The sequence below is a fragment of the Solea solea genome, chromosome 1 (assembly GCF_958295425.1).
Source record: "Solea solea chromosome 1, fSolSol10.1, whole genome shotgun sequence".
Taxonomy (NCBI): Eukaryota; Metazoa; Chordata; class Actinopteri; order Pleuronectiformes; family Soleidae; genus Solea; species Solea solea.
In genome coordinates, this window is record NC_081134.1 from 42,062,416 (window position 1) to 42,089,433 (window position 27,018).

Below are 27,018 nucleotides of genomic sequence, written 5' to 3' on the forward strand. Positions count from 1 at the left end.
ATGTTTATTTACTTTGTGGCTACATGTGACTGACACCCCCCACAATGCACCAGTGTGAAGGCATGTTATAAAAAAAAGAAAAGAAAAAGAAAAAAAAAAAGTCTCTAGCTATCTCCCCTTCTGAGTAGTCACGCAGTCTTGAATGCGAGTGAACCCTCAGGCTCTTCCTTGGGCCCCTGCCACAAGATGTTACATAGACGATCTTTGTGTGACGACGTGTTGACGTGTCACCTCGGGCGCGTGAGGGAAGTTGTAGTTTGTGTGTATGTGTGTGTATGTGTGTGTTGTTTGGAATCAGGCTTCGCGATCATGGACCGGTAACGGCAGCATGTCACCGCTGCTCGGGTCAACATGCAGTGGAGGAGACACATGAACGGCTGCGCCTTCAGCCTCCTCTTCGTTTTGACTTATTTCACCAACAAGGTGAGTGCGGGACATGTTGCAGCGAGTTCATCCTCCTCCTCCTCCTCACACCGCTGTTTACTTTACAGTTAACAACTAAACTGTGTGTGTGTGTGTTTGCTGCTCGAAGCTTCACTCAAAATGCGTAAAATGACAAAGCGATCGGTGATCGATCGTGACTATTAATCACGCGAGCTCGGTTTCAGAGCGTGTTACTGCTCAGAGGAGGAGGATCAACAAAAGCAGGAAATGAAAAGTTCCTGCAGTTTATTATAGAATAAATGATCAGGGAATGCCAGCAATAATCAATGAATGATGAATTTAATTCATAAAATAATAATAATATTTGTTTTCCTTTTTTTCAGTTTGTCCTCTCTGTGTTAAAGTTTACATATCCAACATTATTTCAAGGGTGAGTAGTGATAAACGTGTGTGTGCAGTATATCAGGCTACTGTTAGTGTTTTTCCTCGTTAAAAATGTCTGTAAAAACTGATTTGCAATAATTGATCAGCACTAAAAACAAAAGAGAGCGCTGCATTGCGTCATAGATGTTTTAATGTCCTATGTAAATAAATATGACTTGACATAGATGTCATTAAAATCAGGGGCTCATCAACAATATTCTGTATTGAAAATGCACAAGAATAATTCTAAAGAGAAAGTATTAATAATTAATGAATATTTATGGTTTTCTTCTACTTCACTTTTTGTGCAGTTTGCATCCGTCAATGTTGAATTACTGCCTTTTTATGTTCAGAGAGAAAAACCAACACATTTTTATCAGAGTTCAGGCACGTTCAGATGTGGGATTTAATGAAGACGGCATTAGTTTGAACACGTTGTTTTGTTTTGTTTTTAACTCTAAAGGAAAGTCATTGTGCATTTTGAATAGTGAAGGTTGGTTAATGTGGTCAAGTAAAGCTAGGGTCTGTAATTTGTCTGATTCTACTCGTTTTTACGTTTTCATTAGTGATAGTACCTGCTGCTTTGTTAGTACCTGCTCTGGTGAGGTTCCATGTGAGCTGAGCCCATACTAAAATGGGACGTCAACAGACTGCCGGTCACTGATTGGTCACAAAAATCAAACAATGCTCTTAAAAATCCTTATAACATTTGTTAATCTCCAACATTTAACAAAGGAAATGTCTAAAATCTCAATATTTAACAGACAACTTGTACTAAATAGTTTGTGTTTGTCGCGTGTAAACAACGTCATGACCCCACCCACGTTGAGGAGATACTGCAATGGAAAATGACGTGACTGAGTCGAGTAGAGTCAAGTAATTCTAGAACTGTATAATAGAAAAGCGCCATGAAGGTCAATTGGTTTCTGCAACAGTGACTGACATAGGACAAGACAGGACAGGACACTAGAGACACACAACCAGTCACACCTACAGTCAATATAGTGTCCAGTTAATCCTTAATCTGCATGATTGTTTGGATTGAGAGAGGAAGCCAGAGTACTCAGAGAGAACTTGCCCACACACTGCTCCACCGTGTGGCCCCTCATGGACGTCCTAATGAACTAAACGTAACTAAAAACAGTGCAGCCTCAGCTTTTCCTGACTTTTGCTCTCTAACTCTTACAGTCCTTGAATCTTATTTTACTGAAAAAATGAACGTTGTGTTTGTGACAAATATGTTAAGAAGTGACTATTATCATTCACTCACAAGACAAAAATGATGTTTCCAGATGGCAGACATTCATCGGGGCTCTTCTTCTCCTCCTCTTTGGAAAGCTGGGATGGGTGGAAATGAGCCACATCAGCAGGTAATTGCCGTAGGATTCTTAAAGAACCGGACTCTGGCGCTTTGTTTGAGACATAATCAACGTTGTCTTACAGGACCGCGGCTCTGCCTTGGCTCCCGGCCTCGCTCATCTTTGTCGGAAACATATACGCTGGCTCCAGAGCTTTATCACGCATCGTACGTCTAATCCCGTTCATTTAATAACGTGACAGGAAAAGAAGCAGCAGCTGATTGTGTCTGTGTCCTCTCTCTCGTTCTCTCTCTCTGTGTGTGCAGGAAATCCCTTTCTTCTTCACATTACAGAACTCCTCTCACGTAGTTAGTCACACCATCCTGAGGGTTGTCCATAGAGAGGTAAGAGTTCACACATTTACAGGTTGGCTGTGTAACTGTGACACGGCTGCTCTCATCTCTCTGATCTTCATCCTCAGAAGATGCAGTGGCTGAAATTCGTCAGGTTTGTGTGTTTTTTTTTTTTTCATAGGAAAGCTGTGAAATTAAATTCTCCTCATGTCGGTTGTAGCCGTAACAAACGAGAACCGAGAACATCGCAAAAATATTCCTTTATCACAAAATTAAGGAATTATCATCTCGTTATCACGGGATTATGAGTTTTGTTATCCTGAGATAAAGCATTAATTTCGACCAATTGCCTCAAAACATCATACGTGACACAAGAGGCCGGCCAGGAACGTGTCTACGGAAACAAACTTGACCCAACGCAATGTCGGGCATTTTCAATTTAGCCGCCATTTCGCCGCGAAACTTACACAGCCATACATTGACCGATCTGCTCGAAACTTCATACGTGAAACCAGGGGCCCGCCCTGAGCATTGCTGCATGCCATGACCTGCACACAGGAAGTCGGTCTTTCATTTGGACTAGACACATCAAATGGCCAAATAGTTATCAAAAAGGTTTTGGTTTGAAAAGCATGTGCCAAATTTCGACGGCTAGATATATTATGCTATCTCAAGACAGCACAGGGTGCTTGCATAGGTCTTGAAAGTCTTAAAAAGCTGTTTTCCAGGCCTTTTTTTTTTTAAATAATAGAAATTTAGAGTTTAAATGACAAGATAATGAGAAGTTATGTTAAGGATGAGTGGAAATATGTGAGTGAAAAGATTGCTAATTCCATATTCATTCATCTATTTATTAATCCATTCATGCTTTTATAGTACCAACCGTGCTCTTGTTGAAACACCTTTGTGATTTAAATGTCTTAAGTAAAACATAATTTATTGTGAATTCTGCATTCATTCATTCCATCATTCATGCTTTTATTAAAATGTGCTTTTCTACAAAACACAACAGGTACAAACTCAACAAGAAAGTAGGCCTTCACATTTAAAACCACATAAAGTCAAGGTCTTGGAAAAAAGTTTGTTTTCTGTTTTGAAGTCTGGAGTTTTATTTTTTATTTTTTTTTTATTTTGGAAAAGGGCAAGCACCCTGTAACACAATGAAAACAAATATAGTCGTGATCATGGCCGCTCCTGTATTAAAAAATACAATGATAAGAAGTTTCTCCTGAAATGAATGACTTTTTTTTCCTCTCACAGTGTTTGCCTTATGCTGTTTTCAGCCATCAACCTTCCCTTGTATGACCCTCAGGTAATACATGTCATTATGATAAATAAATATTTCTTAATAACAGGGACGATAACTGGTAATTGTGTTATTTGCCTTCTTTGTAGTATGACCTCAGTGGTTACCTGTGGGCTGTGGTTCATCTACTCTGTGTTGGTGAGTAAAGTCTGTTTCATCATTTTCAATTTAGAAAACAATAACAAATGAAAGAGGTAACAGCAAAAAGATAAAGAAACAAACAGCTGTGTGGTTTGTTTCTTTATCTTTTTGCTGTTTGTTATTGTTTTGTTTGTTTTTTGGAAATCAGGGCCACCGTAGCTGTTGATTTTTGGAAAACACTGTTGAGATTAGACAAGAGTTTTACTTTCACGTGTGTCACTGAGAACCGCCACAGCTCAGGAGTCGTCTAAAGATGACTAACATCACAGCCCGATTATTGGCATTTCTGGAACTAAAACCTAATGTGATTTTCAACAGGTAAAAGCAGCCATTTCCATTTGATAAATGACTCAACTTCAATTTAAGACACATGCATATACATCTTGACTCTGCGTCTTACTGGCCAAAAAAAAAAAACACATAAATGCTTCAAACTTCACCTCTTGTACAGCAGACAATATAGAAAACAAAGGTAAAGGCAGTGACATAGACTAAATGATTGAATCTACTTGATGACACTGTGTCTCTTGCCTCAGGTGCACACAGGGTGTTTAAAGTTCACTACAAGCCCAGTAATTTAAGGTGAGTGAGTGAGTGAGATGAAGCTGTGTTAGTAAAAACTGTCAAACCTGTCTGTTCACTCCTTGTGTCATACTGTGGCGATGATGTCATTCCAGTGACCTTGAACAACGATGCATTGACTACGTGTTCAGGTAAGAATGACACATATTACAGTCTTCTGAAGTCTTTTTTAAAGGGTTAGTTCAGGGTTTTTGAAGAGGGGGTCTATGTATAAGTGTTCTGGCTGCGAGGAGAGACCAGGAATAATCTAGATCCTGACTTCACACAGATGATTCACTGCAGCCTGCAGCAGTGACATTTTTTGGAAGTGGAACTTGCAAGTCTGGACACACTTTTTTTTTTTTTTTGCCTTTTTCTCCCCCAGTTTGGAAGTACATATTTTCGCGACATCTCACTAAGGTTATAATAGTTTTGGATGAATATTTAATTCATTATTCATCTCTTTGATTTGGTAAATTAAACCTCACAACTGTCAACATATTAAAAATGAGACGGATGTTGTAAATGTTGTTAATGAGTGACTAATGAAAACTCATCCTCACAGTGTACTGATGCTCGCTGTAGCTGCTCATCCAACAGGTAGGTCCTTATTTCTGGTTTTTGTGTTGTGTATTTGTTTACATGGTGTGTTGTGTTGGGACACTGATCTGTGGACATCATCTACTCTTGTACACTGGTTGCTTCTCTGCAGGTGACCTCATGGGGGCCCTGGACTTCCCCTCCCTTCAGTCTCACACATTTCACGGTGGCTGCTGTGCCAGGTATTTTGTTTATCCATTCCATGCATGAATTACTGAACTTAAAAAACATGTATTTTTCATGTTCTTTACGTGTCCACTGAGGGGGACAGCATGCAATTTTTGTAAACCCTAAGCCAGAGAATTTTTTGTTGCACTTGCACTACCTGGCCAGTGGGTGGCAGTGTATGGGGAGATGCACAAAGGTCCAATGTGGTGGCTAGTCTGCAATTCTACCATCAACACCCACATAATATGCAAGAAAATAGCTATTGAAGGGTTCATTTTAGCACAACTTTATCTTTATTTTTTAGACATATTAGATTAGAAAGAAACGTTAGGAATGTGTGCAGTTTGAAAATTTAAAAAATATTTTGTTTTTGTTTTATTTATTTTGCTGCGACATGAGCATGAAATATAAATATTATCAGTATCAGTTATTGGCCCAATGACTCCCGATATTAGCAAAAATGTTGTGCACCTTTTAAACAAATGTCTGTTACATTCAAACCTTTGTCAAATGAGTCCACAGACAACATTCCCATGCTGCACACAGGAAGTGATTTGTTAGTATTTCAAGACAGAAGGAGGCAACAGCAACACTGCTCTAGTAAAGCGAGACATGTATATATAACAATTCATTGAGAAAATTCACCTCTGGGCTCAATGATTTAGTTTTCATTCCATATAACTTTGTGATTAAAGAGCATTAGGAACATCGTGGTTGGTTGATAAATGGTTCAAGTCAAAGTTACAAACTTATTTCCTGATAAAGAAAAGTTATCAGGTAGAAGAACCTTATGTGATTTATAGTTTCAATAAAAGACAAAGATCTTTATGTGAACGGTTGCCTGGAGGAGTGTTGCCTTCAGCCCTGGAGACTGGCAGATTTAAAGCCAGTCCTGAAGAATACAGATAATGTTTGATGTGTGAACTCGATGAGGTCGAGAATGAAATTCACTGTTTTTACTGCCCTACATTTATGAGGATATAAGGAAGCTTCTTTTTAGTCAAATGTCCTCTGTTTGTGCTGATTTTTAGTGAAGGAAGCGTCATTATAGCAGATTTTCTGCTTAATTGTTGGTATTTTCCCCCTTTTTTTCCTCTGAATGGAATACAATGTTGGTGAGGGTTGGTCGCTTGTGTGCATGACCCAAAAATAAAATAAAATCAATCAATCCATCAATTGCAAACAAACAGGGTATGGGAAACACCTGAGGATACTGAGGATACCTGTCCATAAAGCACTTCCTTCTCCTCCTCCAAACTGTACTGACTTCTCATTAATTACGAGAGCTACTGAGTTTATTTGCCGATTGAAATCACACCCTCCAGGAGCAACAGCTCTGCCGAATAATGACCTTGCTTATCAGGAACGGCAGCACAGTTATGGAAACATGTTGCACAAGATCAAAATAGATGCCGATGCTTCAATTGTCACACAAGCTTGGAGAGGTAAACACTGACATGAGTGAACAAAGCATTGGAAACATTTGTATCCCTGCAGATACGACAGAGTTCTCATTTAGTACCAATATTTTTCATCGCTATGACACATATTCCTTTGGAGGTTAGAATTTGAAATAGAACTTTTAGTATTTTTAGTATATTTCTGTGTCGTACTCCACAGTGCACTGCTGGGGTTTTTGTTGCTGCTGGCCACGGTCAAACTAAAGAGTGGACTATCGCTGGATCACTTTAGGTTCTGGAGCTTTTTGTCAAAGGTAAGTTTTACCTATATTTAGTTATGATATTATCAGCAAAAATAATTTGTAGTAACTGTGTCTTCCCTTTCCTCCCAGGTTACTGCCATGTCCCTCTCCCCATTAGTTTTCTCAATGGACGTTAATGCTCCATCTTTGATTTGGTGAGTGGTTCAGACAGACGTTCAGGTTTGTTTCATTTAAGCCGCTTAGAAGAGTCTAAGAATCTATGGCTGTATTTACACGGCATGGTGCAAGTGACCCACTTCTGACCTTTTCCTCCCTCGTGGCACAAATCAGATACTGTAAGACAGGACAGAAAAGCACATGGATTCAGAGGCCTTGTTTCGACTCACCCCAATCTGGATTCTTAAGCATATCCGGATTGTGTCTAGAGATGGAGAGATAGAAGTTAATTGGAGGCGCGTTAAACGATGGATACAGAGGAAGTCAGTCAGTCAGTCAGTCATCATCTACCGCTTTATCCTCAACCAGAGGGTCGCGGGGGGTGCTGTGCCAATCTCAGCTACATCGGGCGATAGGCGGGGTACACCCTGGACAGTTCGCCAGTCCATCGCAGGGCCACACACAGATAGAGACAAACAACCATACACTCTCACACTCACTCCTATGGTCAATTTAGAGTGTCCAATTTACCTATCCCCACATTGCATGTTTTTGGACTGTGGGAGGAAGCCGGAGTACCCGGAGAGAACCCACGCACACACGGGGAGAACATGCAAACTCCATGCAGAAAGGCCCTTGTTCCAACCGGGGCTCGAACCCGGGTCTTCTCGCTGCAAGGCGAGAGTGCTAACCACTAGACCACCGTGTGGCCCACAGAGGAAGTCAATATTTTTTAAAAAACAGTTTAAAAGCATGGAAAACGACACCAGAACATGGACGGACGAGGAGATATCAGCAGTGATGGTGGCAGTCCAACTCGTCAGTCTCCTCTGTTTCTGTTGCTTCCTTGCAATCAGAAGAAAGTTCCACGTTAGAAAACTAACTCCAATTAACTGCAGTCTCTCCCGATCTACATCCATTGTTGTTTTTGTTAGCCAGTGTAAATGCAGAGTTCACACTTGGGGCCACTTTTGAAAGACAACATAAATAGGTCAGCCAAAAACAATCAGATAAAGGCAACATATCAGTCTGTAATTAAATGATCACAACGGTTTTCAACCCTTATTTGTCCCGTTAACACCAATTAGGTTTTAATTGCAGTATGTGTAAATAACAGACACCGATATCCAATACTAAATTCACAGTGGGAGTTGTTGTTTTTTTAATCACAAATTCAATCAAGCATGTTTTTATTTTACACCATTAACAGCTGCGAGTAATGATTCACAGAAGCTTGTTGTTTTGTCTACTTAACTATATTTATGTTTATATTATATAGTAACTTGCATTTTATCAGATGGAAGAACAGAAAAAAAGGAAAACCGGCTAATAAATGATCAGCAATAGAAAAACCCATATAAGTTGACTGCTATTAAAAATGTTTTAAACTAAACTTTAACTATATTTTTTTCTTTATTTCAGTGTGGTGGTCAGTCACATCGGGGAGGCCCTGCTGTTGTATTCTGACAGAGAATCTCCACTGTGACCAACATCTCTCACTCTTTGTTCAGAGAATATTTATTTTTCCACATTATTTTTGTAAAAATCTCATGTAAATTGGTGACCAAATAAATGTATATCTGTTTATTGATGTCATTTGAAAACATCACTATCCACATGTCATTTTCTAAATGCCAGGCCAGCAAATGTTTCCTCATATTCAGTCTAACCAAGGGAAGAATCACGGATAATTACAAACATCAACAATAACAACTTTTATTTATATAATCATATCTCAAGTATACATCAGTCTACACATTCAGACAATATACCAGATAACACTTAGCTTTACTCCTCAGTGCCACATGTTTCCTCTTTTTTGTTTACTTGCTACAAGTGGTGACTGTCCTGCTTTGGGGAGAACAAAGCGTTTAACGGTTGTCTTCTCCGTAAACGTGCCTGAGGACTCTTCTCTTCTCTTACATAACCTACAAAAAACAAAGTCAAACGATGTCAGTTCATCAGCTGGCGCTTTGATTTCTACGCATTTTATGTCACCGTGGTATAGAACATGATGCTTGTGCTTATTGATGAATTACCCCTTTCGACGCATGTCTGTGTCGATGGGAATCCGACTTCCCAGAAGTTTTCAGGAGTAGACGGAGGGATGTAAAGGAAACGGTGCCTCGAGCAGGAAGACAGCTTCTGCTGCTTCTCCTCCTCTGGGAGATGAGCGTAATACTGAGAGAGAAAACATGTTATTAAATAGGATTAGTGTTAAAAACAGGTCAGATTTATTCAACCGGCTGCCAAACACTTACAATTTCACACTCCTTGCAGGTCGTGCCCTTGAGTTTTCTTCTCTCGTCTTTTTTGCGAACAACTGCCACGTGTGCAAATGTCGGGTGTCTGGTGGCGAGAGAAAAACACACAGCATAACATGTACAAATACAAGCGTCATCTTAATAGCGCTTGGCTCACCGTGCTCGTCTTTGACCTGGAGTGTTTCCAGGAGATTCTTGTTCTAATTCAGGAAACAGAAACAAACCGCATTCAACAGCTGACCCCCAATGACTAATAACATAACGACTAACACTATGCCTCCAAATATAAAACCTACCACCATTGTCATCTTCTTCTTCTTCGTCCACTTCCTCCTCCTCCTCCCCATCATCATCAGCAGCAGCAGCAGCACGGGTTTGGCTTTGGCCCGAGTGTGAACAGTTGTAAGACTTGTACTCCCCATAACCCGTGGTGTCAAACATCATATCCAAGCTGTCATTCGCCTTCTCGCCAAGTCCTTGACACACGAGTCACGTTAGACATATTTCAAGATTTACAGCATCATCGGCTTTCATCAGCACAAGCTGAGAGAGTTGTGATTTATATTTACCACAAACACTGTCCTCTCTGTCCTGGCCCTTATCTCCCTGGGCCTGGAGCATGCTATGACTGACCCAAGTGCAGTCGGTGTCCACCATTTCTCCATGATGCTGTTTTTATATAAGTTTTTATAAGTTTGATTATGCTGATCACAGAAGAAAACGTCATGATTGTTCACCAGAGGAGACTTTAAAAGTGACAGGACATTTGAAGACGACCAGGTTTCGTCAACATCACACACACGTGTGCTTCTTTCTGCTCATATTTAATGACTCTGTGACAGTAGCTGTGATGAAGGTCATGTGACTGTACCTCGTCTCCTCTCCACTCGCTGTCGTACATGGACATGGTGAGCGCTGGGTCAATGCTCCATGTGGGCTCCACTTTGGGCTCCACTTTGGGCTCCACTTTGGGCTCCACTTTGGGCCTCCTCTCAGCTGTGGACACAGAGTTAGCATTTGGGGATGGCACCACACCACTAGTTCATGTCCGATACCGATATCACAAAGCCGAGTATTAGCCGATACCGATATCAGTCCGATACACCAATTTATTTTAAACCTACACATTTCAAGCTATTTCAAAGACCACATATTCTCCCATAAAGAAGACATAAACATGACTCAGCTAAAATGCTGTTTCTGATTTTTTTTTTTTTTTACATTTTTACAATCTGTGCATAGTGAAGCATGCAATGCAAGATTTGACAGTTTTATCTCTCCAGTATCAGATCTAGTGATTTTGACCAGTATCAGGCATTAAATACACAGTAGGGCTGCAACTAACAATTATTTTCTTGATTAATTGAGTATCCGTTTGGTTCATAAAATGTCAGTGTTTCTCCAACCTGGAAAGGACGATTTCCTCAAATGTCTTGTGTCGTCCAAAAACCAAAAATGTATTCAGTTTTAATGATTTCTTTGTCATATGCAGCAAAGAGACCAGAAAATATTCACATTTAAGAAATCAGAAAACTTGGTTTAATTCCTTAAAAACACTCAAACCGATGAATCAATTATCGAAATAGCTGACGGTCTATTTAGTAATCAAATTCTAATGGAGTAATTGTTTCAGACAAAACTCACCATTCTCTGCTCCATGCTGGTCATGTGACATGCTGACGTCCTGCAGGGGGTTTCTTTTCCTCCCGACGCTGTCACCTTTTCCTTTACCGTCTGGCTTCTTGAAAACAGGACTTGCACAGGAAACATAGGGTCCGTTCTGTGACGACCATACCTGTTAAATGTTGAAGACATTTTAAAACCATACCATATTATTCTGTCCAACTTTGCCAGGATATAGAAGACAGGACATTAGATTTATTTCATGTCCAAACACACTGTCATGTGAGGCTTTAGGACAAATGATCCCACCTTGCTGTCCAGTGGCTGCTTCACAAAGCTTTGATTGCTTAAAGGTGTGGAGGCGCGTATGATCGATTCAGGTCGTACGTGTTTGCCTTCCCTTTGTGCGTTCACCGTTTCCTTAGTCCTATGTCTGTGGTCCTCTTGCTCACTTTCCTCCTTCTTCCTTTTTGCTTTGTGAATGGAGCCGTCTTGTGAAAACCTCTTGACTGTGGGGAGCATTGACGGGGACCTCACTGTGGTCGAGTCTGGACTGGGGATCCGCGTGGATGAAGAGGAGGAGGAGGAGCAGCAAGGCCTTAAGAAACGAGAATTCAGAGTATGATCACATGACAAATCAAAACATTTAAGAACCAGTGTGTAAGATTTAGTGGCGTCTCGGATTTGAAATTACATAATACTCAATAACAAACTGAATCCATGGAAGACGATTGTAATGAATTAGTAATAGTAAATTAATCAAGGATCATATTCAACCCTTAAGTGTATTCTAATGCAAAGTGGAGAAATGAATAAAGATATAAATCATTCACAATACGCGTGCATACTTGATTTGAATAAATAAAAGATAGAACAATGAAATTGAACCTTTGCGATTTGCTAATTGCTTTGTTTTAAATTGGGATTTTTAAAACATAAAACTATGTAAACCTGTATATAAAACTTTTTTGTTATATAAACATAATGAGATCACTGTTGAGGAGCTGCAGTCATCCTTACTTTGAATGAATGTCATTCTTCCATGAAGTGTTTGAACGGCTCTGTTGTTGCTCTGAAGTCATTCCAGGTCTCTAAAGAGAGATGAAAAAAATCTAAGCGTTTATAAAATGTGTTTTGAATGCAAGTACAATGGTTAATCTGTGACTGTATAAGGCTACCTACCATGTGATGCTTGTCGAAAAGTTCAAGGGCACACGTTTCTGCGACCACGTCCTCTCTTTCATTATTCTCATCTGAAACAATGTATGTGGTAAATGTGTAAAAGTACTAAACATCTGACCATTTAAACAAACAACAACAACAACAACAACAGCAGATTATAGTTCAGTTTTTTTTTTTAAGAAACCACAAGTCCAGTTCTTCCTGATAATCCATTAACAAATATGAAATGATGAAGGAGTAGAGATGAAGTCATACTTGACATTTGAGAAAATTCCAGGTCACATGTGTTGGGCACAAGCACTTCTGCTCTTCTAGGATGATTTGAGGCATCAACAGGCTCCTTGTTCGTCTCTAAAACAACAAGAAGTTTTAAGACTTGGCGCCTCCGGGGCAGGGGATTCGGAAAATGGGAGTTATTTTCTAGCAGACTGACCTCTGAAGAGCGAGTTGTTACAGTGTGGTAAAGGCTGTTCTGCGTAGCGAACACGTCTGTTTTTGTCCATATTTTTACATTTCTTCAGCCGGTTTACAGCGGGCAGCGAACTCGGCAGGACTGGAGAGTCTGGGATGATGCCTTCTTCTTGTTCCGAGGACTGCTGTGGCTCTGAGCTGATAAAGCGACACAGACAGTAGTTGCTTCACAGATTTACTTATTTATGAATGATGATTTTGACCAAACGTGACCATACCAGACTCAAAAGCTTACCAAGACATCTTTAATTTCTGCAGTTCAGCTTGGGTTTTTCTGTTTTCCTCCTCAAGGCTGTTTCTTTCATTCTCTGAAGACAGTTTAACACGGGCGTCATCACAGTTAACAACATTTTGCTCTTCATCAAACTGGGAACTACTGTTCTGTGCAGTCGTGACCAACCCTTAATACAGTTATGAAACAGGCTCATAGTTAAATAAAAAAACAAACACTGACATTTTACAGACACAAAAGTGCCTTAAACTAAATATGAAAGGTCTGAGTTACACATTACACAGTGATTTTTGCTACATCAACATGCTGATGGTTGCTAAGCAGAACCAAATGCAAGAAAGTGTTCTGTCATCAATGCAGTAAACTGGACAAACTGAAATTGGGAACTACCGAGGCCGTCATTTTGGACCACCATGTTTTTACAGTAGTCCACAAATGACAAATTAAGGCTGCATAGGGTCTCAATCACACAGCAAGGTTGGGGAGAGGGATATGCAGCTGCAACATGTAACTTCACTAGAAACAATTTGCTAAATTTGACACACTGTACCTTTAAGATACATGTAGCTCTAGACCAGAGCACTGCTTCCCTAAATGTGGTCCACTCAAGTGTTACCAAATTCTTTGCATCGATGCTCATGTCATGTGACAGCAGAAGTCAAAGGATGAGTTAACTCACTCAGCTTGGCGATGAGGCGCAGATTCTGCGCCTGGTTGGTTTTCAGCTCCTCCTCTAAAATAGCACATCGATCACACTCTCCTGCTCGGAGCCTGGAAACCAGCAAATGCAGTTGTTCGTCTTTCATTTTCATACGGTTTCAGCTTAACCTGTTCAGCTTAACCTAATTAGAAGTTACCTTTCCTCCAAGAGGCCGACAGCTTCCTGCAGGTTCTTGTTCTGCTCCTTCAGCTGTCGGTTACGACTGTAAAACACCTCTAGCCTCTGAGCATCTCTGTGAAATACAGACAAACAAACAAACACAACAGCAGCTTTAGAACCTCACCAAAAATAATAGCAGAGTTGGATGACACTTGAAAGATCCACTTTCATTTGCTGGCTTTTAACTATGTTTTTAAGTGATTTCTTGGGTTCTAAAACTGTAAAGCTCCAGTCAGTGTGTAACTTCTATTACCAAAACACTCTGGCTTCTTCTTTTTTTTGTAGAATCCACTTCTTAAACCTTGTATGGACACTGTGTCCAACTGTGTAGTGCAGCTGTCACACTTCTTCTGCCTCACTTCTTCAGTCGTGACATAAAGCGTGTCAGTCTGAGTGTGGCGTGAGAATGTCACCACAAAACAGTGCTATACAGATATTTCTAATTGAGGAAGAGCTTTGCTTTCAAACCATCTCCACAGCGAAGAAATTCCTTTAACAGGAAGGTTAAGGTCTGAGGATCTTCTTTCTTTCTAAACCTGATGATAATACTGTGTTGATTCTGCTCCCATCAAAATGTTTACACCAGAGTTGTGAAGTCTTCTCCCATTTTTGTGTGAACTGCAAGACCAGTATTGTTGATTATGTAAACTTGTACATGAACTATTTCTTCATTGAGGCATATAGCACTTTGAGTGTTGTATAAATTAAAGTGACACAAATGACTTGTTGAAGCTATGCTTGCATTATTATAATAAGGCAGAGTGACACTTTACTCACAAACAACGATCCTTTTTCAATTTGCTCACTTTTTCTTCCAGCTCTAAAAAAACAAACAAACACCAAAAGTAAATTTTACAGTTATACTTATAGTATGTGTTGAGGACATCACAGGGTCAGTTACCTTCAAGTGCATCCTGGTGACACTGTCCAAGCTGTGTCCACAGTTCTTTAAAGATCTCAGATGGTTTGTTCGACCCACTGCTCCCTCCTGGGCTGCTCATCTTTTATTTACTGCTAAAACACAAAGTTGGCCTCAGAAACTGAGATAGAAGGACCTAAACGTGAATATTAAAGAATTGGAACAGTTATTCTTAAAATCAGGAAATCATAGTCACAGATGAGAGACGGTAATTTATTCCCCTATTTATACAGTCGGCAATTATTTTTCCTGATTATCCACACTGAACAGTCTGTTTTTAGAAAATAGACTGAAAAAACACAATGGTGTTTTCTACTAATCTCCACTGATAAAATTATTAAAACATCATGCATCACGATAAAACATGCTTGCATAATTACTCATGGTGAATCAAGCTAGAAATATGTTTGGTTGATTTATTTGTGTCAAAAGGAAGATTCTTTTTTTCACTTTAATTATCTACTGTTACTTGTTCCTTACCAAAATGTAAGATAAATTAACTTTGGAGCATTTTTAAGAGTTTTTTGAATACATTTTTGGGGGATGTAGATTATGGCCAAAGAAAGAAATTATTAGATTTTGGTGGTGATCTAGATTCTTTTTTTTTTTTTTTTTTTTTTTAAACAATTGTTACTCTTGCAAGATTGGGAAGTGGAAATATACCTCAAATAATGCACTTTTTTTTAAAACATGATACTGGTCTTTTCACAAATGAAGATTTGTTTACTTGTTATTGAGTATAACAAATAAAATTTGCATTACTCCATTTACCCAACACCCATTATCTGGTTTTGTGGCCAGTTGCAATAAAATGACACACTGTGTGATTCTTTTAGCATTCCTTTATCACTGACCTAACTGGGAACCGTTTATTATATTAATATTTCTCTGGGTTCACTCTCAACATTGCAGCTGCTTTGGTTTAATTTTAAAGACCATCATCATCATCATCATCATCATCCCTTACATACAGTTTAAGATTCAAGAAATTACATTTGACAGCAGTAAAAAATTTGGGCTGAATTTAAAATGAATATCTCGTGATTATTTTGAAAGGAATTGCGATATGATTTGTGATATCAGAGCGAATGGTCATTTTAGCATCATTACTCTCATTTTCATTTGAAAAACATATTTAAAATGATAACTGTGATATTTGTGCAGATCTGTGAGAGACAAAGCAGACAGTTTATAGATGGTAAACAATTATAGACGATAGTTATGTGGATTTATTTTCTAAGATATCACATTGTTTACATTCACATTTAATATGGTGATACATGGCTAGCCTGTATAAAAAGTCCTAACAGCTGCAGGATAATCTTGCCATTTTCACTATCATTAAAAATATTCAGGTCATTATTATGGAAGTTAGAATCAGAATCCATATGAGCATAAAACAAAGTGTGATGTCTAAAGAACCACTAATGCACAAACACCATCTTAACAAGTCATGACATTGTGTGATACACTGTTTTTCTACACACTCCATACTCTCTGAAACATGAATTGAAGACTTATCATTCACTCTTTAACGTCAGATACACTATTACGACATTCTAAATAGAACAAATTGACAGTGAAGGCATGACATGTAAACAGTGAGACAGGTTTTAAACAACATTTCCTGGATGTAAACAGTAACTCTGCAGCGACACACGCTGACATGAGTTTGATTCAATGACACTTACAGCTGCCGGTGTCGCGAGCTTCAAATGACTTTACACCGAGAGACACGTTGTAGAATCCGCCATGAAACAGACACACTGACGTGTTGTAACGTAGAGTCAACTTTACAGGTTTTATAACGCCATTAAATACATAATCTGTGAGACTACGGTCACCACTACGTACTAGATAATGCTTAAAACTGGCGCCCCGCGCTGCATTCTGGGAAACCAGAAGTATCTTCGCCAGGGAGGGAGCGCGCGCCGACTCTTAAAGGTACACTTCCCCTTTTTTGCAGCTGTATAAAGCAGATACTTTTATTTGAATACATTCTTATTTCCTTGTACACACCACAATCATTACTATTGTTATCTGTTGAAACGTGTAGAAAAGGAAAATAATGTGGGTTAAATGTATTCTTAATAAATGTTTTCACTAAATATAAATACAATTAAGTCCTTTCAATTTCAAGTGAGGAGCTGCTATCACTTTTGTGTTGTAATGGCCCTTTGCAGGTATTTCACTGCATACAAGGTAATAGGTGACACATGATCTGTCAAATATGTCTTGACGTATAAGTAAAGTATTAAAGCAGAAACAACCTTCACAAGGTCAGAGCAACAATTACTTTTTGGTATGTGAAGAACTGCATGTTAGAGGTTGTAATATTCCATTACATGTATTTCAACTTGTTAAAAGGGAATGTGTGGGTTATAATTCGTCACATATGACCAAATAAATCTACTAAGACGGTTACTGTCAAAAAAATAAATACAATCCTCCTGTTTTGAGTTGTATTGGCTCTTTATAGATACTTCTATAGGCCAAAAGGAGCAAGTTGGCTACGATGTATCAAATAAAACCCTCAGGTATGAAATTCATCCATCATTTTGAAGCTGTTCCTGCTGGGGTTAAGAATACATGATAACAGACAATGGAAAACACTGCTTGTTCTCTATTTGTTTTTATTTTTGGTCTTTAGAATACAAAACATGAACCAAAATCACAAAAATAACATTTACAAAACAGATTATTTAACAGAGGTGACTGAGGCAACATAGAAAAGCATGTCTGAAACAGTGATGTTGGTGGGTTATCCTGCAACCTTGAGGTAAGCAATGTCAAAGGGTCAAATTATCAATTAGTGCCTTTACTCAGTAGTGCTATATACAAATGCAGTTTAAACATATCATATATTCCTATCGCGTCCACAGTTTGTGATCCAATGACATAGTGCTTCAGAGCAAAGGACTATCTGACTAATTTGACGTGTAGTCAAATGTTGCCATGTTGTGCTGTATGGCACCATTTTAATGGGCTTCATTTTTAGTCCTCTTTCATACAAACACACACACAACACTGTTCCTGCTAAATCATGCTCATCCAACAGGTGTTAATTATTTCAAATAACAATGTTTGCTTATTTCCCACCCAAAATACACGTGGCTAAAATAAATCAATACTTAAAACACTGAATTCACCCGAAACTGTTTCAAGCAGAAAACAAAAGCTGCTTCAGACTTTTGGAAACCTCCGACTCCATTTTTCCTAAAACATTTGGCAGAGCAGGAAAAAAAAAATACTAGAATAAAAAGTGATGAATTGGCCGTCAGTCGAAGGCACAAACTCAAAGTCCCATCATTATCATAAAATACAAAAATGGTAAGACATAATGCAGACACTGCATCACTGAAAGAAACAATAAAAAAAAAAAACATCACGTAACAATAAACAAAGCCATGAAAATAGCACAGTTTAGTCTGCACTGAATTGTGCAGGTTTGTTTTTGCATGAACTAACATTTCTCGTCTTTTTTTTTCCTTTAACATAGAAGACATGGTCACTGGTGATTCAGCATTGAAGATTATTACTTTTTTCTTTTTCTTTTTTTAAGTTCCTTTGGATGTGTGCCTTTTCTTGGTTTTGCATCTGTCACAGCAGGTAGATTGAGCTAGCATTACTTCATATGACTATACTTACTTACATGCATTCGACATCGTACATGTCCCCCAAATAATAAAACAAACTCCCTTTTCACCACTTACAGATTAAGCTATAAAAACCTGCATGACAGTCTACAAAAGGTTTGCATGGAGGCTTTGCTGTTTGATGTGAGATATGCAGCAGGTTGCAGAGGTGCTGGCGCTGGGGTGAGGCGTGGGATGCAGCCATATTCTGTTAAGGAGGGAGGGGGGTCATGATGGGAACAGGGCCTATTCTGCACCACCTCCCTGTATAGATGGGCCTCTATCTATGTAGTTGGGTATAAGATTCACATTATGCTGGAAGAGGAGTAATTGGTTGCAGACTCTGACAGAACAGATCTTCACCAAGAGCGAAAACACTGGAGTAGAGTGTGAATGCATATCTACCATCTTCTGACCTGCAGTGAGTACAACACATAACACACGTGAGGTTGAGAAACTTCACGTGTCTGTCGTGAAGTGATTTAGATCCACGTGTCATACTCACAGTTGCCTGTCTTCACCACTGTGGGGGCACATAGCTGTAGCTGGGTGTGCCAGGAGGCCGATATGTGGGCATCGTGACTTGGTGGGGGGCAACAGGTGCTGGTGATGGAGTTGTCAACAGAGTTCCTGTGTGAAGCAGAGTGAGGAAATCAGGCCAAACATTTCTACTCAAGACATGAATGACTACTTCTATTTACTTTATCAGCATCTAAAAAGGTGTAAAGGGCTGTTTACATGTAGTGTCCATAAATGTGTAACCGGGTTGAAATGATATCTTTGCATTTGCGGTTGAAATGTCACCAAATCCTGATGAATGTTGTTTTTTTATATATTCAAGTGCTTCTTTTTTCTTTTTTTTTTTTTTCCAAGTGCTTCTCTCAGTTTGTGTCTGACTAGCTGAGAGGAGGTAAAGTATTAGTTTGTCATCTTTGAACATTTATTTCAGTTTTTGGGTAATGCAAATTGTTTTTATAAATGTACACATGTTAGGTTTTAGGTGGTGAACATGTAAACAGATTTTTGCAGGCTTTAAATTAAACATGTTTCCATGTGCTAGTCTACAAGGTTTTCTGTATGTTTATCTGCTAACAGGAGCTTGAGACTCATGTGCTGTGTGGAGGAGACTGCATGTTACAGAGCCTTATGTCTTTTTCTATTGATTTGTACAGGTATGTGCATTATGTTCATCATAATTCATCTGGCATAGTGTTTACATGTGTTTACACTGGTTGCTTTGCATGTAAAAGGAATTCATGTTTTCAAATACATTGAGTATTTTTTTTTTTTTTTTTAAATCTAATTTAATTTATTTTCACATTTTTATTTAAGTATTTAAGTAAGTAAGTATTTCTGCTGTTAAATATTAAAGGTTGTAGCAGTCATGTATGTATGAGCAGTTCGAGTCTGACTAGCTGAGAGGAGGAGCTTGAGACTCATGTGCTGTGTGGAGGAGACTGCATGTTACAGAGCCTTATGTCTTTTTCTGTTGATTTGTACAGACAAATCCATCATCCTGCCTTCATTAAAGAGCAACCAGTAGCTGGTCGTGGTCCGGGTCCTTTCTTCATTCAGCACAACATAGAACACAACGCAGAATATACAAGGGTTAACGGATGTGAATTCAACCTGATAAGAAACTATTAATGACAATGCACGCCCGTTACAAATGCATGGGAAAAAAAAAACATATGTTTTCAAACAAATCACTTGTGGAGTCGTGTTCCCGGTGCATCTGTTGTTACTAAGCAACAAAAATCCGGGAGCTGTTGAGATACTTTCATTAAATTAAACGATGAATTACCAGAATTGCAATTTCTTCACAGCAGCTTTGCTACTTGATGCACGTGTGAATGCATGTCATAGTCAAATTCACCATCACTAATTGGTTTGTGTGGAAAAAATTACTACTAATAAAAAAAATGACTAAAACTAAAACAAAGAGAAAATGTGCCACGTCTCTCACATACTCTCCTTCACCAAGTGATTCAGGAACAGTGTTTCTATTTCACTGGACAAAGACCAGTTTGGCCTACTACTTTGGTCTAAGTATGACAAGTATCCAGTACATCTAACACATATTTATACATATAATAGACATATTTACCTATGCAAGCCTACATGAGTGCACTATCCTAGTGCCTACTATCTTCAAGAAGCTCTTGAAAACCCAACTGCACGATCTCCGCCTGCACTTGCATCCACCTCGGCACACTCACCCTCCAACAGTCCACTGTTCCTATCGAGCGGAGTTCTTTCCAAGACTTCCACTATGTAGCTTATTCCTCTCTTTTGAGTCGCTTTGGATAAAAGCTTTTTTTAAAACAGTATTTAACTCAATATTTTACCAATTATTTTATCTTCCACCACAACTCTGTATCTTCCTGTTTTGTCCCCTCTTAAAATTATATAAATATACAATATAAACTTGACAAAAACTCAAAACCACTGTTGCTCACCAGCAGACATGGCCATGGTGGTGCCGGCTACCATCCCCATGGCGACGCCGTTGGGGCGGGGAGGAGGGATGGTCGGGGCATACATGGCTGCAGGCATCCCGTTAGGCTGCACCACCGTTGTGTGATGAATAACATGAGGCGGCGCGGCATACAGCGGCTGTGTGTAGTAAGTGCCCTGCTGTTGTGACGGTATTAATGCCTGGGTCACGGGGGGACAGAGCATGTTTTTAGTGAACAACAAAAACAACACAAAACTGCATGGCTGTGGGACAAGAGGGAAAGCTCTTCAGAGACAGACAGCCTGTGGGCATAAAGTATACTGACCTGTGCATATGGGTTCTGTTGGGGGTAAGTGCTCCTGACAGGGTAAACAGCGGTGTGGTAGGGGTTGGGTGAGGAGGAGTACGGCGGCACAGTCCCCGTGTTGGGGGAGCAGGACATTTTGAAAGGAGTGCCTGGAGCATAGCCTGAAGTGGGAGGAAGAAGAATCACATCAGAACTGCAACTGTGCAGTCACACACAGATACTGCTTGTGTATGAAAATCTGAGTAATTTGATGGTTTTTTTTTAAACAGTAGTAGTCAGTGTAATCTACCTCAGATCATGATGCAGTTTGAATGAATTAATATGTTCAGTGTGTCCATGTGTTTTCCCTGTTTTTTTTTATATTTTGTGTCCTGGTTAGTACGACCCGAGACCATATGACTGTTCAGGAATGTGTCACTGTGCAGCAGAGCTGAGATTCCGTTCCCTGTGTCTGTCTGGCAGGAAGTCTGTGGTAGATGAAGAGACCAGCCCCATTTCTTTTTTAAGTAGACACCACTTCACTAAATCTAAAATACTTTTTGGTGTAGGAGTCAAAAAAGGTGGCCCTAGTAAGGCAGGAAGGTGGCAAGTTAGAAGACTTTCAACTCAAATGTCTACACCAGTTCAGAATCACTATGTCACATGTTGGATTGCGAGTTATCCTGCGATTCCAAAATTTGATCCACTAAATGTCTACCTTCTATTCACTGACCAGTCTCAAGCTCCTCAGTTTCACCTGTTGAATTTAAGATATTATCTATTATATTCCTATATGTCATTTACATGACTGTGCAAAAGTCTTAGGTTTGTTGTTTTTCCAGTGCTCTCATGGCGACCATACAGTATAATTATTTCTCAATCACTTTAATGGAACACGTCCAGGAACCATAATTAATGTTGTTGGTAAAACCTGTGTTTGTCCCAAACAGCTGCCGTCTATTACGGCAGCTTTATTCAAGACATGCTTGAACACTACATACACATGTTGTACGAGTTAAACTCCTTGACAGTTTGCTCCAAATGCCAGCAATCACAGACATAAAAACAACAAAGCTGGTTCGTGCCCTACGACTTCTGCACAGTACCGTAGTTATTTACAGAATCATTTTAATGACGCACATTGCTATATGCATGAGCAACCTTTTGATCTACGGTATCTTAATAAAAACTCTTTGTTACCACTGGTGAACGCTGGGTTTGCTCCTGCGTAGATGTTGGGATTGTAAGCTGGAGCAGCTGCGTAGCCGACAGGAAATCCAGCTGCTGTGACCAAAGAGAGCAGATGAAGTCAGCACACGTTGCGTTTATTAAGTATGGGTTATTTTTCCTGGAAATAAGACCCTTTATATTACCTGAGTAGCTTATCCCCTTAGTATTGGTGAAGGGGACCCCTGTTGGTGCCGGGCTGTACACCGGATTCATTATGGTCACGTTGTCACGGATACTGCAATGGGAGGAGCAAAGGTCAGGTGAATTCCATCACACAATTTCAGAGCATGTCGATTTTTAATGCGAGGTAGAGATCGGTGCACGGTGCCCGAGCATGAATCTGCTGAAGGAAACCACATGACGGACAAACTCTGACATCACATGCTGAAAATAGAAGCTTTTATTCCAACGCCGTCATAAATAAAAGAAAAAGTTCATCTGATCCCAACTGACAAAGTATCACAGTTGACAGATACTGAGCTAAAATGACACCACTCTTTGGTATTTAAATTTAATGTCAACAAAATTATTTCACATCCTGATGTAAGCATTTCTTATTCAACTATCTGTTTAATGCAGCATTTCCAGTCTTTAACTTCTCATCATAACACAAATATCACGTTGACGAAGAAAAACAACACAAACTAACAAAACAATTCTGAACAGCTCTCCATATTTTCCTGACCTTCCTCCAAAGAAATGAACAAAAATGTTATGAACTCACTGCACCAGTTTGATAAAAGACGAGGCTCCAAACCACAGACCACTCAGAGGAGAGCTGTAAATACGCAATAAATCAAAAACAACACTGCGTCAATTATTTACAGCTTGTTCTCTGTCTGTATAAATGGCATCTAATATCTAGGGCTGAAACAAGTAATCGACAACTGAATTAATATTTTTTAATTATTTTATAATTAAAACAAGCTCCCGGATTGTTGTGGTTTCTTTGTTTCATATAACAAAGAAATACTTTAAACTAATTATTCTGAATATTAATTTTCTGGACCAAACAATCACTTGAGACACGTGGAAAAGGTGCACAACTGCTTCATTACAGTTAGTTATTGAACGAGGACACTTCATTACATAAAAAGCATCATAGTACACTCTTTAATCTTTATAGTGTGACTTAATTTGATATTAGCATCGTGTTCTCCAGTGGGCAGGATCGATTACCTGACAGTATCACCCTCATCACAGCAAAACACAAAAGGAATGTAATGATGCTGTGAACAATAATAAAATATAAATACAGATATAAATACACATTATAATAGTCACATTATACAATTTGGTGCAAGTAACAACTTAATCCCACAGTCTGTAAACAAAAGATTCCTAAAACCTAAAATGTCAAAAGGAATCACTATACATCTCGTGCAACTTAATGAAAACATCAAAAAGTGCTCCTCTGGAAATGAAGGGATTAAGGCCCTGGTATGTGCCAACTGAACTTCCGCCCCACCGGTAGGTGGAGTATAAGCCCCGCTCACCAAGCAGAAAAAAACATTTCAGCAACAGAAGAAGTAGTCGCCAAGGATAGTCATCGGCTGACCCCCCGACTCCCCTGCCCGAAAGGCCTTTCACCTGTGAACCAAACATGTCCGAGGGAGCTGTAGTATTGTTCTCTTCTTCTTTGGCAGTAATGCGTCCTATTCCCTGCATCTACACTTGTACCGCCACCCGATGGTGAAGTTGGATATTACAGGACCATGACGCGTGAGTATACCAGGGTCCACGGTATGCGACACAGGCCGAAGTACGCGGAAGTATACCAGGGCCTTTAACAGAGGAACTGATCACAAACCCAATGGTCTACGGTATTGGTTGACCAACATGGGAGTTTTCACTATGGTTTTGATCACTGCTGCCATTTAGTATAATTTCTCTATAGCACGTCACACTCCTAATGCTAAAACCAAAACAAGCAGCACAAGGAGCATGAGAGGTCTGCTATGGAGAAAAAAAGATCAAATGGCAGCACAGTTTTCAGTTAATCAGTCAATGCTGATTATCTCAAAATGCCAGGCATCCGTCCATCACTACAGTCCAGAGGCTAGAGGGCGCACAGCTCTTAGGCAGATACATCCGTCTTTTCATTTCAGTGATGAAGCGACAGGAGCGTTTTACTGAGAACATGATCTCATCCTGTGGTGAGGAGAACAGTGAGGTGCCAGGGGGCTTCTTTGGAATGACCTTGCTAGGTCACAGTCACTTTAGTTCCTTTTGTCATTTTGTGTGCGGTCCACACATATTCACAGATGGAATTACATTTCTTGTGAGCTGGTCTTGTGATTTGCATTTTAAAAGACGAATTAAACACGGTGTAAAAATATGGCATGCATGACTTATTATATTCAATCACACCTGAGATTTATTTAACTTTGTTTGGTCGAGTATTCATAATTCACTTATGGAGATTACAAATTTTCATCAGTCCTGAAATTTACATTTACTTTTAGAATTTTTTTTCATAAAACAGTAGCCAGTTTTGCTCCAATTTCTTGATTAATTGTAGTTTTTTCTTCCAAAACTTTATTTGACAAAGCTCAGTTTTTTAATCACCCGTTTCATCATGTATTTAAAATGTTATATACACATTATTTTCATCTAAAATGTACATAAAATTGCACTGCAGTGCAGACATAAAATTCAAATTACAGAAAAAGCCCATTAGATTTGTTCAATAAATGTTTATGTAACGTTAAACAGTTTTGTGTATGATTAAAGGGTTATATTTTCTCATACCGAGGGAAAGAAAAACAGCAAACTGTCCCAAAAAAAAAGAAAACCTTTTTTTAAATCTTTTGATTTCAAAAGAGCAGCACCAGCCATTGAAATACACACATTAGTTAACCTCTCTATGCACTTTCCAAAGAAGTAAATCAGCACATTTGAATGGGTGGAAACTAGGGATGAGCAGATATAATATTCAGCACAGTCGGCCCAAGGTATAAGCCCACTAAGCGGCTGCTTGAGGCTCATTTCCAAGAAATTTAGATATACAAATAGAGTTTATCTTAAGTTATTTGGTTTGATGTTGTAGTTTGTTCTAAATTTTAAAAGCTAAAACCATTAAACTGGTTTACTTGCTTAGAGCAAATACAATGTCAAGTTCAGTATCACCACACCTAGAGTTTTGCCTTTTTAATATGAAAGTGCAAATTAATATTAGGCCACAAAAAAAATACAAGAGTGACACGGTTTTGGTGCAAATAAACACAATATATATATATAATTAATACAATTGATAATGTTAGGTTTGTATCAATAATAGTTAAGCACAGGCGCCCCCCCCCCCCCCCAAAAAAAATCGAATTCTGTATAGGGCCCCATGAAATCTTGGGCCGGCACTGATATTCAGTATTGATATTGGTCCCAAATTAGTCTATCACATATCAGCAAAAGAAAAACTATATCATATTAATGGTTTGTTAAGCAGTGGCTATTAATCAATTATTAATCGATTACCAAGTTAACCATCATCATCTATTTTGATAAACGATTCATCGGTTTGAGGGTTTTAGTTATTAAAAGAAGCCTCAGATTTTTCTGCTTCTTATTTAAATGTGAATATTTTATGGGGTTTTTTGCTCCATGTAATCATTAAAACTGTATAATTTTGGTTTGTGGACAGAACAACACATCTTTAACAGGTTTGAGAAACACTGATGAACATTTTTCAACATTTTCTGTCATTTTCTAGACCAAATGATTACTCGATTAATTGAGAAAATAATTAATTTTTTTATTGATTATGAAAAAAAAACATTAGTTGCAGCCCTAATGTTGACTTAATTCGGTTAAAAGAAAAAAAAACATGCACACAAAAAGTGTAATTTAATAAAAATATTGGATTGGTATTGGTATATTAGTATTAGTATCAGCCATGAAAATATGGCATCGGTGCAAACTGTAAATGTCCTCTCAATTATCAAAAGCTGTTTATCAATCGGTCGATTCCCACTTGCTTTGTGCAAACACACGCAGACCAGTGAGCAGCAATAACTCAGCACATTTGTGACAAAGGTGTTAAATGTCTGATGAGTTGTGCATTGGTCCCAACACAAAACTGACAACAACAAAGAAAACACAACTGCTAGAGGGGGGGAAAAAAGACACCCACGACCTCACACAGGCTCCTGTTTACAGGTGACGTTATGTTCCTGTGCGAATAAAGATGGCAACCTGTCAGTGGAAGAACTGAGAGCTACGACCGGGGCTTTGTTGTGATGAGCGGGCTCTGCTTTCAGCTCTGCGGCCACCTGAGCTCGACCACCGCCGCAAGCGCCTGCTTCCTGCCCCCGCACGGCCCCGCCGTCGCTCACCCGTCTGACCGCGGAAAACCGCCGGAGCGTCCCCGGGGCAGTAGCGGGCAGACAGGGGCAACTGGTCCGCAGGCCGCAGAGCACACACGGACGACTAGACAGCTGTGTCCCGCAGCCCCCGTCGGTCTCCGCATTACAGGTAACACAAACGCATACACACTCTCTCGTACACACACCGTGTTGTGTGGATAGTAACCGACGGTCAGTTGGAGTACCTGTATGCACTGGTTGTCTGTCCCTCCTCTTGTCCTCTGCCGTCAGGTAAGACGTAGCTGCTGCTGCTTTGATCCAGATGCTGTGCTCAACTCTTTTGAGCACCGCGCGTCACTTCCGACTGCCGTCACGTGGTCACACTTTTTTCTTTTTTTTTAATCGTCTTGTTTTCTTCTAGTTTTTTGTATTTCTCTGAATACATTTTGTTTTTCAAATCTGTCATGAGAGCAAAGTCTGTGAG

General features: G+C 39.3%; 3 protein-coding genes across 4 annotated transcripts; 1 reads left to right on the forward strand and 2 right to left on the reverse strand.

The window, feature by feature from the left end:
• Positions 1–245: 245 nt before the first annotated feature.
• LOC131473275 (transmembrane protein 241) lies at positions 246–8,665 on the forward strand. The gene is made up of 15 exons (XM_058650693.1): positions 246–423; positions 768–814; positions 2,100–2,177; positions 2,251–2,332; positions 2,432–2,509; positions 2,587–2,612; positions 3,719–3,770; positions 3,854–3,902; positions 4,442–4,487; positions 4,583–4,618; positions 5,032–5,066; positions 5,179–5,248; positions 6,855–6,948; positions 7,027–7,091; positions 8,476–8,665. Exons 1-15 carry the CDS (start codon positions 352–354, stop codon positions 8,537–8,539), a joined length of 894 nt encoding a protein of 297 aa, XP_058506676.1. The 5' UTR covers positions 246–351; the 3' UTR covers positions 8,540–8,665.
• An 88-nt stretch (positions 8,666–8,753) lies between these two features.
• On the reverse strand, positions 8,754–16,499 carry rbbp8 (retinoblastoma binding protein 8). Its single transcript, XM_058650692.1, has 19 exons — positions 16,316–16,499; positions 14,607–14,760; positions 14,483–14,525; positions 13,683–13,778; positions 13,505–13,596; positions 12,829–12,901; positions 12,556–12,731; positions 12,378–12,473; positions 12,123–12,193; positions 11,961–12,031; positions 11,250–11,538; positions 10,962–11,112; positions 10,189–10,313; positions 9,887–9,986; positions 9,614–9,793; positions 9,475–9,517; positions 9,315–9,402; positions 9,093–9,234; positions 8,754–8,981 (listed from the first exon to the last, which is right to left on the reverse strand). The coding sequence occupies exons 2-19, from the start codon at positions 14,704–14,706 to the stop codon at positions 8,884–8,886; spliced, it is 2,034 nt and encodes a 677-aa protein (XP_058506675.1). The 5' UTR covers positions 14,707–14,760; positions 16,316–16,499; the 3' UTR covers positions 8,754–8,883.
• A 741-nt stretch (positions 16,500–17,240) lies between these two features.
• Positions 17,241–26,890, reverse strand: fam168b (family with sequence similarity 168 member B). Of its 2 annotated transcripts, none has more exons than XM_058626292.1 (7): positions 26,780–26,890; positions 22,377–22,468; positions 22,204–22,284; positions 21,043–21,185; positions 20,719–20,917; positions 18,765–18,889; positions 17,241–18,675 (listed from the first exon to the last, which is right to left on the reverse strand). In XM_058626292.1, the coding sequence occupies exons 2-6, from the start codon at positions 22,444–22,446 to the stop codon at positions 18,777–18,779; spliced, it is 606 nt and encodes a 201-aa protein (XP_058482275.1). In that variant the 5' UTR covers positions 22,447–22,468; positions 26,780–26,890; the 3' UTR covers positions 17,241–18,675; positions 18,765–18,776. The 2 variants fall into 2 exon arrangements, with proteins under 2 accessions (XP_058482275.1, XP_058482267.1); XM_058626284.1 differs by having other exon boundaries at positions 22,204–22,287.
• Positions 26,891–27,018: the final 128 nt, after the last annotated feature.

Excerpts from the sequence above, each read along its gene's own strand:
- LOC131473275 (XM_058650693.1), top strand. The coding sequence starts at position 352 with ATGCAGTGGAGGAGACACATGAACGGCTGCGCCTTCAGCCTCCTCTTC. Across the intron at positions 5,249-6,854 it reads CACGGTGGCTGCTGTGCCAG|TGCACTGCTGGGGTTTTTGT; the intron begins GTATTTTGTTTA and ends CGTACTCCACAG. Across the intron at positions 7,092-8,475 it reads AATGCTCCATCTTTGATTTG|TGTGGTGGTCAGTCACATCG; the intron begins GTGAGTGGTTCA and ends TCTTTATTTCAG.
- rbbp8 (XM_058650692.1), bottom strand. The coding sequence starts at position 14,706 with ATGAGCAGCCCAGGAGGGAGCAGTGGGTCGAACAAACCATCTGAGATC. Across the intron at positions 14,526-14,606 it reads TCACCAGGATGCACTTGAAG|AGCTGGAAGAAAAAGTGAGC; the intron begins GTAACTGACCCT and ends TTGTTTTTTTAG. Across the intron at positions 12,194-12,377 it reads GGAATTTTCTCAAATGTCAA|ATGAGAATAATGAAAGAGAG; the intron begins GTATGACTTCAT and ends ACATTGTTTCAG.
- fam168b (XM_058626284.1), bottom strand. The coding sequence starts at position 22,446 with ATGAATCCGGTGTACAGCCCGGCACCAACAGGGGTCCCCTTCACCAAT. Across the intron at positions 22,288-22,376 it reads TAAGGGGATAAGCTACTCAG|CAGCTGGATTTCCTGTCGGC; the intron begins GTAATATAAAGG and ends CTTTGGTCACAG. Across the intron at positions 18,890-20,718 it reads CACCATGGCCATGTCTGCTG|GAACTCTGTTGACAACTCCA; the intron begins GTGAGCAACAGT and ends TGCTTCACACAG.